This window comes from Salmo salar, chromosome 13 (assembly GCF_965601325.2).
Source record: "Salmo salar chromosome 13, fSalSal1, whole genome shotgun sequence".
NCBI lineage: Eukaryota > Metazoa > Chordata > Actinopteri > Salmoniformes > Salmonidae > Salmo > Salmo salar.
The window spans coordinates 2951879-2964816 of NC_138303.1; the positions used below are offsets into that span (position 1 = coordinate 2951879).

A 12938-nucleotide genomic window follows, 5' to 3' on the forward strand; every position below is an offset into this window, starting at 1 on the left:
GGGTGGGTGATAGAGCAGAGCAGATACCAGAGCTGAGGGTGGGCGATAGAGCAGATACCAGAGCTGAGGGAGGGCGATAGAGTAGATACCAGAGCTGAGGGTGGGCGATAGAGCAGATACAAGAGCTGAGGGTGGGCGATAGAGCAGATACCAGAGCTGAGGGTGGGCGATAGAGCAGATACCAGAGCTGAGGGTGGGCGATAGAGCAGATACCAGTGCTGAGGGTGGGCGATAGAGCAGATACCAGAGCTGAGGGTGGGCGATAGAGCAGATACCAGAGCTGAGGGTGGGCGATAGAGCAGATACCAGAGATGAGGGTGGGCGATAGAGCAGATACCAGAGCAGAGGGTGGGCGTTAGAGCAGATACCAGAGCTGAGGGTGGGCGATAGAGCAGATACCAGAGCTGAGGGTGGGCGATAGAGCCGATACCAGAGCTGAGGGTGGGCGATAGAGCAGATACCAGAGCTGAGGGTGGGCGATAGAGCAGATACCAGAGCTGAGGGTGGGCGATAGAGCAGATACCAGAGCTGAGGGTGGTGATAGAGCAGATACCAGAGCTGAGGGTGGGAGATAGAGCAGATACCAGAGCTGAGGGTGGGAGATGGAGCAGATACCAGAGCTGAGGGTGGGAGATGGAGCAGATACCGGAGCTGAGGGTGGGAGATGGAGCAGATACCGGAGCTGAGGGTGGGTGATAGAGCAGATACCAGAGCTGAGGGTGGTGATAGAGCAGATACCAGAGCTGAGGGTGGGCGATAGAGCAGATACCGGAGCTGAGGGTGGGCGATAGAGCAGATACCGGAGCTGAGGGTGGGTGATAGAGCAGATACCAGAGCTGAGGGTGGGTGATAGAGCAGATACCAGAGCTGAGGGTGGTGATAGAGCAGATACCAGAGCTGAGGGTGGTGATAGAGCAGATACCAGAGCTGAGGGTGGGTGATAGAGCTCTATAGACCCACTCTGTCTGCTCTGTAGACATTATACCCAGCTAACAGAACATCTGAGTCTGGACCAGAGACACAGAGCCAGGATTCAGATATCCACCTCTACCCACTCTGTCTGCTCTGTAGACATTATACCCAGCTAACAGAACATCTGAGTCTGGAACAGAGACACAGAGCCAGGATTCAGATATAATCAGGTATCAAGGTAAGACCCAAGTGCAGACTGTGTGACGTAACAATGTTTATTGTAACAGGGGCAGTCAAATGACTGGTCAAGGCAGGCAGGGGTCGATAATACAGAGGTGGAGCAAAGTTACAAGACAGCAGGCAGGTTCAGGGTCAGGCAGTCGGGTACAGGGTCAGGGACAGGCAGAGTGGTCAGGCAGTCGGGTACAGGCTCAGGGACAGGCAGAGTGGTCAGGCAGTTGGGTACAGGCTCAGGGACAAGCAGAGTGGTCAGGCAGTCGGGTACAGGCTCAGGGACAGGCAGAGTGGTCAGGCAGTCGGGTACAGGCTCAGGGACAGGCGGAGTGGTCAGGCAGTCGGGTAAAGGCTGGTCAGGCAGTCGGGTACAGGCTCAGGGACAGGCAGAGTGGTCAGGCAGTCGGGTACAGGCTGGTCAGGCAGTCGGGTACAGGCTCAGGGACAGGCACAGTGGTCAGGCAGTCGGGTACAGGCTCAGGGACAGGCGGAGTGGTCAGGCAGTCGGGTACAGGCTGGTCAGGCAGTCGGGTACAGGCTCAGGGACAGGCAGAGTGGTCAGGCAGTCGGGTACAGGCTGGTCAGGCAGTCGGGTACAGGCTCAGGGACAGGCACAGTGGTCAGGCAGTCGGGTACAGGCTCAGGGACAGGCGGAGTGGTCAGGCAGTCGGGTACAGGCTGGTCAGGCAGTCGGGTACAGGCTCAGGGACAGGCAGAGTGGTCAGGCAGTCGGGTACAGGCTAGGGGACAGGCAGGGTGGTCAGGCAGTTGGGTACAGGCTCAGGGACAGGCAGAGTGGTCAGGCAGTCGGGTACAGGCTGGTCAGGCAGTCGGGTACAGGCTCAGGGACAGGCAGAGTGGTCAGGCAGTCGGGTACAGGCTGGTCAGGCAGTCGGGTACAGGCTCAGGGACAGGCAGGGTGGTCAGGCAGTCGGGTACAGGCTCAGGGCCAGGCAGAGTGGTCAGGCAGTCGGGTACAGGCTCGGGGACAGGCAGGGTGATCAGGCAGTCGGGTACAGGCTCAGGGACAGGCAAGGGTCAAAATCCCGGAGGACGAGAAAAAGAGAGGCTGGGAAACGACAGGACAAACGCTGGTAAGCTTGACAAACAAGACGAACTGGCACAGACAGACAGAAAACACAGGTATAAATACCCAGGGGATAAGTGGGGAAGAGGGGGTGGAGACAAGCACAAGGACAGGTGAAACAGATCAGGACGTGACAGTTATGATCATTATGTCAGCATGTAATTGTGAGACCAGTATTTCAATAAAATCAGACTTTTTAATAATCAAGCTTCTAACATTCATTTACATTTTACATTTACATCATTTAGCAGACGCTCTTATCCAGAGCGACTTACAAATCGGAATGAATTCAAATGAATAATTCCAAGGCCACTGTTTCGAGAGCTCATATCAGATGGAGCATTCAAGGTAATGTTAGCTGAGCGACTCTTCCTGGTGTAGCTACTGACAGGCCTGAGTTGGATGGAGACGAGATTACTTCTAACAATACCCCTCTGCCTGTACGAGGAAGTGGCAACACGATACCTCGACAATAGTGTAACAATAACATAAAGTCCATCAAAAGGTTTCATCAGCACCTGTAGAGCTATTTAAAGCTGTGGGGGGAGCAGTGAGTATAGTCTGATGGGGAAATCGACCAATCCCGAGTATCAACCACCATGGCTATATATTATCAGTTCTGACATGCTCTGTATGAGTCTATAGAGAGAACCAGGTTTGAGGAGAGAAGGCTTGTACCATACCTATTCAGACGTAATCCATCCCGGAGAAATACATTCGGTAGATATAGGAAAGTTGTAAAATTGTCCACATATTGTACGCTTATTGAACAACAATAACCTTTATGCCAGATGTGTAGCTGGCGTATACGACTGAAATGATTATCCGTAGAGCGTGGAAAGGGAATGGACCTCTGAAATAATGCATTGTTTACCTGATTTAAGTACAGTATGAATCAGTGATTTAAAGTCCTTTTTAAGTTGCTCAGATTCCTGTAGTTTAATATCATTTGACCCTGACAGTGATTGCTGAAGCAGTCTGGTGTTCACTAATAAATAGCAGGATTATACAGTCAGTGTCCTGGATCCGGGGACCCGGGTAACAGATGGTCTCTGCTTTCCTAATAGAAACATTTTGGATCATAGATAAGCCCACAATATGGACAGTGGGACAACTGCATGGTAAATGTTTTAAGTTACGTCTCTCTTGAGTTATCTTCCTCCTAGAATGTTGTTTGTGGCTAGTTGTAGAGCTGTTTGGTTGTAAATTTGTTTAGATGGCATGGGGATCGAACTTGTTTCCGGGTAGAGTTGTTTGTTCCTGCCAGTGGTAGAGACCTCCGACTCGTCCGATACCCGGGATCTGTTTCCCAGTTCCAAGGCATCACTTTAGCTAAACAGTCCTGTAGCGTAGCATCCGGGTCATCTGAACACTTATTGAGTGGTCAAGTCTCAGTCCTGATTTAAATATGCTTGAAAAATTTGAGACAAGGTTTGTGTGTGTGTTCAGAGTGTGTGTGTTCAGAGTGTGTGTGTGTGTGTGTGTATGTTCAGAGTGTGTGTGTGTGTGTGTGTGTGTGTGTGTGTGTGTGTGTGTGTGTGTGTGTGTGTGTGTGTGTGTGTGTGTGTGTGTTCAGAGTGTGTGTGTGTGTGTGTGTGTGTGTTCAGAGTGTGTGTGTGTGTGTGTGTGTGCACGCGTGTGTGTGTGTGTGTGAGTGTGTGTTCAGAGTGTTCATTCCTCCTTCGTAGTAATCCTGATCTTCTTAATGATAACCCAGTCATTCTGTTTGGCTGTGACGCTTATCCTCAGACAGGAAGAGGCGTGGCCAAATCTCTTCTTGTGTACGTCTGTCATGTCCATTCTCCCTCCCTGCAGGTCCCCCACGCTATAGAACTCTTGGCACGTTGTCCCCGACCCAGTCTTCTCGGTAACCGGGTGGAGACCCAGTTCTACGGTCGCGGACGCCAACCGGTCACGACCCTCTGCTGAACCAGTCACCACGGTAATGGCCATAACCACAACAGGTTGTTTGAAGGTGACGGTTAGGTGGTTGCCTGGCGAGGGACTCCGCCCCCAGAAGAAGGTTCCAGTACCAGGGGACCACGCCATGGCCGCCACATGGTCCTTATAGACTAGAGAGAGATACAGACAGAGATACAGGTTAGATATCAACCAGGAGACCAGGCCATGGACGCCACATGGTCCTTATAGACTAGAGAGAGATACAGACAGAGATACAGGTTAGATATCAACCAGGGGACCACGCCATGGCCGCCACATGGCCCTTATAGACTAGAGAGAGATACAGACAGAGATACAGGTTAGATATCAACCAGGAGACCAAGCCATGGCCGCCACATGGTCCTTATAGGCTAGAGAGAGATACAGACAGAGATACAGGTTAGATATCAGCCAGGAGACCAGGCCATGGCCGCCCCATGGTCCTTATAGGCTAGAGTCACACAGAGATACAGGTTAGATATCAATCAAATCAAATGTTATTTGTCACATGCGCCGAATACAACAGGTATAGACCTTCCAGTGAAATGCTCTTTACATAGCCAGACCAGAGCCACCACAGGGTCCTTCTGAGGCCTTTTCACACTGCACGGTGTGTGTGTGTTTGTTTCTACCTGGTATGTCACTATAGACGTCAGCAGCAGGGTTAGTGTAGAGATCCTCGTAGTCGTTATCCTTCAGCTTGTTGAAGGTCCCCAGGAAGGACGAGTACGAGCCTGTGTGTTGAAACAGTGAGGGTGTGAAGCGAATCACCTCGTTCTGCATCAAAAGCACCCGGAAGTGACTCAACAGGAAGTCGCAGGGCATTTCCTGGTAGAATAAGAAGAGGAAGCGCGAGAGGAGTGGGAGGTGTTCTGAGTGGTACAGCTTCCCAATGTAGCCCAGCGCTGAGAACTCTAACGTGGCCCAGGGCACTTCCATTTGCTGGACACGTCTCCTGATGGCGGACAGGAAGTGATGCGAGCAGGAGACGTCGTCCTCCAGCTGCAGGTAGAGCTGGCTCCGCCCAGTGCAGAACTGTGTCAGGAAGCTGTAGTCAACGTTCTGTTTGGAGCGGAACGTCACACGGTCATCGTTGTCATTAAAGTTCCTTTTCAGGCCTAGAATATAGAAACAACTAGTTAACCATCTGACCAACCAACCAACCAACAGAGCACATAAGGGCTGTTACAAGCTGAGTGTGTTCATAAGGTGTGTGTATACAGGTGTGTGTGTTTATAAGGTGTGTGTATACAGGTGTGTGTATACAGGTGTGTGTGTGTGTGTTTATAAGGTGTGTGTGTTTATATGGTGTGTGTATACAGGTGTGTGTGTGTTTATAAAGTGTGTGTATACAGGTGTGTGTGTTTATAAGGTGTGTGTGTTTATAAGGTGTGTGTGTTTATATGGTGTGTGTATACAGGTGTGTGTGTGTTTATAAGGTGTGTGTATACAGGTGGGTGTGTGTTTATAAGGTGTGTGTATACAGGTGTGTGTGTGTTTATAAGGTGTGTGTATACAGGTGTGTGTGCGTTTATAAGGTGTGTGTATACAGGTGTGTGTGTGTTTATAAGGTGTGTGTATACAGGTGTGTGTGTGTTTATAAGGTGTGTGTGTTTATAAGGTGTGTGTATTTAAGGTGTGTGTATACAGGTGTGTGTGTGTTTATAAGGTGTGTTTATAAGGTGTGTGTGTTTATATGGTGTGTTTGTTTATAAGGTGTGTTTATAAGGTGTGTGTGTTTATATGGTGTACCTGTATTAGTGAGTAGCAGAGGTGTGGACTCCAGTCACATGACTTGGACTCGAGTCACAAATATGATGACTTGCAACTTGACTTGGACTTTAACACCAATGACTCGTGACTTGACTTGGACTCTAACACCAATGACTCGTGACTTGACTTGGACTCTAACACCAATGACTCGTGACTTGACTTGGACTCTAACACCAATGACTCGTGACTTGACTTGGACTCTAACACCAATGACTCGTGACTTGACTTGGACTCTAACACCAATGACTCGTGACTTGACTTGGATTTGAGCCTTTTGACTCGACCTGACTTGATACCCTCCCCTAAGCCCCAATATATAAAATGATGCTATTAAAAAGAGTGGTCAGCGCACCAACTCTTCATTTAACGGATTACAGTTTGAAATCGGACAGCAGCCAATCAACTTGTGCCAGCTGAGAAAAATGTGCGTGTGGCAGTGCAGAGGAACGTCGGTGAATTCTTTCTCATGGCTACCCATGTATTTCCATGGAAAGTAATAAATATATCTTTAAAAGCATTCATGATTTGCGTAAATGTAATATACTAACTATTACTCGTTAAAAATATTAAATGGTATTACATTTGGTGAAGAGCACATTATGACTTGTTTAAGACTCGAAACTCAAAATGTAGGACTTGAGACTTATTGGTCTTGACTTGGGACTTGAGTGCTAAGATTTGAGACTTACTTGTGACTTGTAAAAAAATTACTTGGTCCCACCTCTGGTGGGTAGTACTGTGTGTGTACCTGTTATTAGTGGGTAGTACTGTGTGTGTACCTGTTATTAGTGGGTAGTACTGCGTGTGTACCTGTATTAGTGGGTAGTATGTAGTACTGTGTGTGTACCTGTTATTGGTGGGTAGTACTGCGTGTGTACCTGTTATAAATGGGTAGTACTGCGTGTGTACCTGTTATTAGTGGGTAGTACTGCGTGTGTACCTGTTATTAGTGGGTAGTACTGCGTGTGTACTGTGTGTGTACCTGTTATTAGTGGGTAGTACTGTGTGTGTACCTGTTATTAGTGGGTGGTACTGTGTGTGTACCTGTTATTAGTGGGTAGTACTGTGTGTGTACCTGTTATTAGTGGGTAGTACTGTGTGTGTACCTGTTATTAGTGGGTAGTACTGTGTGTGTACCTGTTATTAGTGGGTAGTACTGTGTGTGTACCTGTTATTAGCGGGTAGTACTGCGTGTGTACCTGTTATTGGTGGGTAGTACTGTGTGTGTACCTGTATTAGTGGGTAGTACTGCGTGTGTACCTGTTATTAGTGGGTAGTTCTGTGTGTGTACCTGTTATTAGTGGGTAGTACTGTGTGTGTACCTGTTATTAGTGGGTAGTACTGTGTGTGTACCTGTTATTGGTGGGTAGTACTGCGTGTGTACCTGTTATTAGTGGGTAGTACTGCGTGTGTACCTGTTATTAGTGGGTAGTACTGCGTGTGTACCTGTTATTAGTGGGTAGTACTGTGTGTGTACCTGTTATTGGTGGGTAGTACTGCGTGTGTACCTGTTATTAGTGCGTAGTACTGCGTGTGTACCTGTTATTAGTGGGTAGTACTGCGTGTGTACCTGTTATTAGTGGGTAGTACTGTGTGTGTACCTGTTATTAGTGGGTAGTACTGTGTGTGTACCTGTTATTAGTGGGTAGTACTGTGTGTGTACCTGTTATTAGATGGCGTAGCAGTTCAGACGTCCTCTACCCTCCTCTTGTCGTGTCCCGTGTATATATATATTTACATATTTTTTCTTCACTTATCTTTTTATATATATATATTTTTTTTAATTCTAAAAACTCAACCTCAAAGCACTCTCCTGCATCCCGCCTCACCAATTTAAAAAAGAAAGTATTATTTACCTCATCTGAATTCCACAACAGAAGCTAGCAAGAGGTTAGCCATTTTCACTGGCTAACGTTGAAGTTCAGCTAGCCACGGTTAGCTGTCCTCAGCTATCCATTAGCTCGAAAAGCTATCGCCAGTTTTTGTACAGCGCGACTCAGACCAGAGCATACCGGACCTATTCTCTCTCCTTTCCCCAATTTCTACCGCAGGCTCTGGACATTTACACCTGGATCTTGCAGCTAACTAGCTGCTACCTGAGTGACTATTGGCAACGTCGGTCACGGAATTAACACACATTATTACGGAGCTAGCCAGCTAGCCAGCTGAAGAGTTCCGTCAGCCACTCCTGGGCTATTCCTGAGCTAGCCAGCTGAAGTGTCTCCTGGGCTACAACTCACCTATCCTGACCCGTTTTACTGCCGATGCGGAGCCTCATCGGGTCTTCACGACTGGACCACCGACGTTATCTGCCCGAGGGAGTTATCCAACTGGCCCCTCCGTCGCGACGTAACCTGATCGCCCATCTGCGGCCCGCTAATCGTTAGCTGTCTTTTCGGCTGCGATCTGAATAGGTCTATCGGACACTTTTCTTGGGCCACTATAACTAACTATTTTGCCAACTTGGACTGGTCCCCCCTTCCACACGGAACCCTACTAACCCACAGACGGAAACGCACGAGGTGGCTAAAAACAGACCTCCCTCCCATCTTCCACCAGCTTGCTACCTATGGCCCGGCTAGCTGTCTGAATCTCACTGGACCCTTTGATCACTCGGCTAAGCATGCCTCTCCTTAATGTCAATATGCCTTCTCCATTGCTGTTCTGGTTAGTGTTTATTGGCTTATTTCACTGTAGAGCCTCTAGCCCTGCTCATTATACCTTATCCAACCTCTCAGTTCCTCCACCCACACATGCTATGACATCTTTTGGTTTCAATGATGTTTCTAGAGACAATATCTCTCTCATAATCACTAAATGCCTAGGTTTACCTCCTCTGTACTCACATCCCACCATACCTTTGTCTGTACATTATACCTTGAAGCTATTTTATCGCCCCCAGAAACCTGCTCCTTTTTCTCTCTATTCTGGACGTCACAGACGACCAATTCTTATAGCTTTTAGCCGTACCCTCATACTTATTCTTCTCTGCTCCTCTGGGGATGTAGAGGTGAATCCAGGCCCTGCAGTGCCTGGCTCCACTCCTACTCCCCAGGCGCTCTCTTTTGATGACTTCTGTAACCGTAATAACCTTGGTTTCATGCATGTTAACATTAGAAGCCTCCTCCCTAAGTTTGTTTTATTCACTGCTTTAGCACACTCTGCCAACCCGGATGTCTTAGCTGTGTCTGAATCTTGGCTGAGGAAGTCCACCAAAAACTCTGCAATCTTCATCCCTAACTACAATGTTTTCAGACAAGATAGAACGACCAAAGGGGGCGGTGTTGCAATCTACTGCAGAGATAGCCTGCAGTGTTCTGTCCTGCTATCCAGGTCTGTACCCAAACAATTTGAACTTCTACTTTTAAAAATCCACCTCTCCAAAAACAAGTCTCTCACCGTTGCCGCCTGCTATAGACCCCCCTCGGCCCCTAGTTGTGCTCTGGACACCATATGTGAACTGATTGCCCCCCATCTATCTTCAGAGCTCGTGCTACTAGGTGACCTAAACTGGGACATGCTTAACACCCCAGCCATCCTACAATCCAAGCTTGATGCCCTCAATCTCACACAAATTATTAATGAACCCACCAGGTACAACCCCAAAGCCGCAAACACTGGCACCCTCATAGATATCATCCTAACCAACGTGCCCTCTAAATACACCTCTGCTGTTTTCAACCAAGATCTCAGCGATCACTGCCTCATTGCCTGCACCCGTAATGGGTCAGCGGTCAAACGACCTCCACTCATCACTGTCAAACGCTCCCTGAAACATTTCAACGAGCAAGCCTTTCTAATCGACCTGGCCCTGGTATCCTGGAAGGATATTGACCTCATCCCGTCAGTAGAGGATGCCTGGTTATTTTTTTTTAATGCCTTCCTCTCCATCTTAAATAAGCATGCCCCTTTCAAGAAATTTAGAACCAGGAACAGATATAGCCCTTGGTTCTCCCCAGACCTGACTGCCCTTAACCAACACAAAAATATCCTGTGGCGTTCTGCATTAGCATCGAACTGCCCCCGCGATATGCAACTTTTTAGGGAAGTTAGAAACCAATACACACAGGCAGTTAGAAACGCCAAGGCTAGCTTTTTCAAACAGAAATTCGCTTCGTGCAACTCCAACTCTAAAAAGTTCTGGGACATTGTAAAGTCCATGGAGAATAAGAACACCTCCTCCCAACTGCCCACTGCACTGAGGATAGGAAACTCTGTCACCACCGATAAGCCCACTATAATTGAGAATTTCAACAAGCATTTTTCTACGGCTGGCCATGCTTTCCACCTAACTACCCCTACTGCATTCAACAGCACTGCACCCCCCACAGCTACTCGCCCAAGCCTCCCCCATTTCTCCTTCTCCCAAATCCATTCAGCTGATGTTCTGAAAGAGCTGCAAAATCTGGACCCCTACAAATCAGCTGGGCTTGACAATCTGGACCCTTTCTTTCTAAAATTATCTGCCGAAATTATTGCAACCCCTATTACTAGCCTGTTCAAACTCTCTTTCGTGTCGTCTGAGATTCCCATAGATTGGAAAGCAGCTGCTGTCATCCCCCTCTTCAAAGGAGGTGACACTCTTGACCCAAATTGCTACAGACCTATATCCATCCTACCCTGCCTTTCTAAGATCTTCGAAAGCCAAGTTAACCTGTTAGGGCTAGGGGGCAGTATTTGCACGGCTGGATAAAAAAATGTACCCGATTTAATCTGGTTACTAATCCTACCCAGTAACTAGAATATGCATATACTTAATATATATGGATAGAAAACACTCTAAAGTTTCTAAAACTGTTTGAATGGTGTCTGTGAGTATAACAGAACTCATTTGGCAGGCAAAACCCTGAGACATTTTCTGACAGGAAGTGGATACCTGATGTGTTGTATTACCTTTAAACCTATGCCATTGAAAAACACAGGGGCTGAGGAATATTTTGGCACTTCCTATTGCTTCCACTAGATGTCACCAGCCTTTACAAAGTGTTTTGAGTCTTCTGGAGGGAGATCTGACCGAACAAGAGCCATGGAACGATGATGGCCCATTAGACACCTGGCGCGCGAGTTCATGTTGGGTACCCTCGTTCCAATACGTTATAAAAGAGAATGCATTCGTCCACCTTGAATATTATTCATGTTCTGGTTAAAAAAGGCCCTAATGATTTATGCTATACAACGTTTGACATGTTTGAACGAACTTAAATATATTTTTTCCCCTCGTTCATGAAGTGAAGTCCGGCGGGCTTAGATCATGTGCTAACAAGACGGAGATTTTTGGACATAAATGATGAGCTTTTTTGAACAAAACTACATTCGTTATGGACCTGTGATACCTGGAAGTGACATCTGATGAAGAGAATCAAAGGTAATGGATTATTTACATAGTATTTTCGATTTTAGATCTCCCCAACATGACGGCTAGTCTGTATCGCAACGCGTATTTTTCTCACAGTGCCATCCGTTTTGTCACCAAAGCCCCATATACTACCCACCACTGCGACCTGTACGCTCTCGTTGGCTGGCCTTCGCTTCATAATCGTCGCCAAACACATTGGCTCCAGGTCATCTACAAGACCCTGCTAGGTAAAGTCCCCCCTTATCTCCGCTCACTGGTCACCATAGCAGCACCCACCTGTAGCACGCGCTCCAGCAGGTATATCTCTCTGGTCACCCCTAAAGCCAACTCCTCCTTTGGTCGTCTCTCCTTCCAGTTCTCTGCTGCCAATGACTGGAACGAACTACAAAAATCTCTGAAACTGGAAACACTTATCTCCCTCACTAGCTTTAAGCACCAGTTGTCAGAGCAGCTCACAGATCACTGCACCTGTACATAGCCCATCTATAATTTAGCCCAAACTACTACCTCTTCCCCTACTGTATTTATTTATTTTATTTATTTTGCTCCTTTGCACCATATTATTTATATTTTATCTCTGAACTTTCTTCAAACTACAAATCTACCATTCCAGTGTTTTTCTTGCTATACTTTATTTACTTTGCCACCATGGCATTTTTTTGCCTTTACCTCCCTTATCTCACATCATTTGCTCACATTGTATATAATCTTATTATTATTTTTTATTTTTTTTCTACTGCATCATTGATTGTATGTTGTTTTACTCCATGTGTAACTCTGTGTTTTTGTATGTTGTCGAACTGCTTTGCTTTATCTTGGCCAGGTCGCAATTGTAAATGAGAACTTGTTCTCAACTTGCCTACCTGGTTAAATAAAGGTGAAATAAATAAATAAAATAAATTAGTGGGTAGTACTGCGTGTGTACCTGTTATTAGCGGGTAGTACTGCGTGTGTACCTGTTATTGGTGGGTAGTACTGCTTGGGGACATGTATCACCAGTAGCTGGTCTGCCTTCAGCTGGGAGGGGAAGTTCGCTGTAATCTCCCCCAGCGTGGTCGCTCTCCATTGGGCATCGAAGTCTGCCAGCAGTACCACCACCAACATGGAGTTTAGCTCTGCCGGGGAGGAGCGGGAAAAGATGGAGGACAAGGTGGAGATCAGATAGCTGCCTTTAGGACGACTCACTGAGCACAGCCCGATGGTCAGGTACTCTGGAGAGAGAGAGAGAGAGAGAGAGAGAGAGAGAGGAGAGAGAGAGGGAGAGATGGAAAGAGAGGAGAGAGAGGAGAGAGGGAGAGAGAGAGAGGAGAGAGAGGGAGAGAGAGAGGAGAGAGAGGGAGAGAGAGCGAGAGAGGGAGAGAGATGAGAGAGAGGAGAGAGAGGGAGAGAGAGAGAGAGAGAGGAGAGAGAGGGAGAGAGAGATATGGAGAGAGAGGAGAGAGGGAGAGAGAGAGAGAGAGGAGAGAGAGGGAGAGAGAGAGAGAGAGAGAGAGGGAGAGAGAGGAGAGAGAGGGAGAGAGAGAGGGAGAGAGATGAGGAGAGAGGGGGGGAGAGAGAGAGAGAGAGAGAGAGAGGAGAGAGAGAGAGAGATGTTAGCATTCTGGTTATATGACTAATAGGCAGCTGGCTGGCACG

The 12938-nt window shown here is 47.5% G+C and overlaps 1 protein-coding gene across 1 annotated transcript in view; it reads right to left on the minus strand.

Moving 5' to 3' along the window:
• Positions 1-2409: 2409 nt before the first annotated feature.
• LOC106566288 (alpha-1,3-mannosyl-glycoprotein 4-beta-N-acetylglucosaminyltransferase C) overlaps positions 2410-12938 on the minus strand; it is a 43964-nt gene continuing 33435 nt past the window's right edge. The window contains exons 4-6 of the mRNA XM_045692820.2: positions 12260-12514; positions 4807-5292; positions 2410-4305 (exon numbers count right to left, since the gene is read on the minus strand). Of these exons, the coding sequence (XP_045548776.1) occupies positions 3905-4305; positions 4807-5292; positions 12260-12514 (1142 nt within the window). The 3' untranslated portion in view covers positions 2410-3904. The remainder of the gene's footprint in view (positions 4306-4806; positions 5293-12259; positions 12515-12938) is intronic.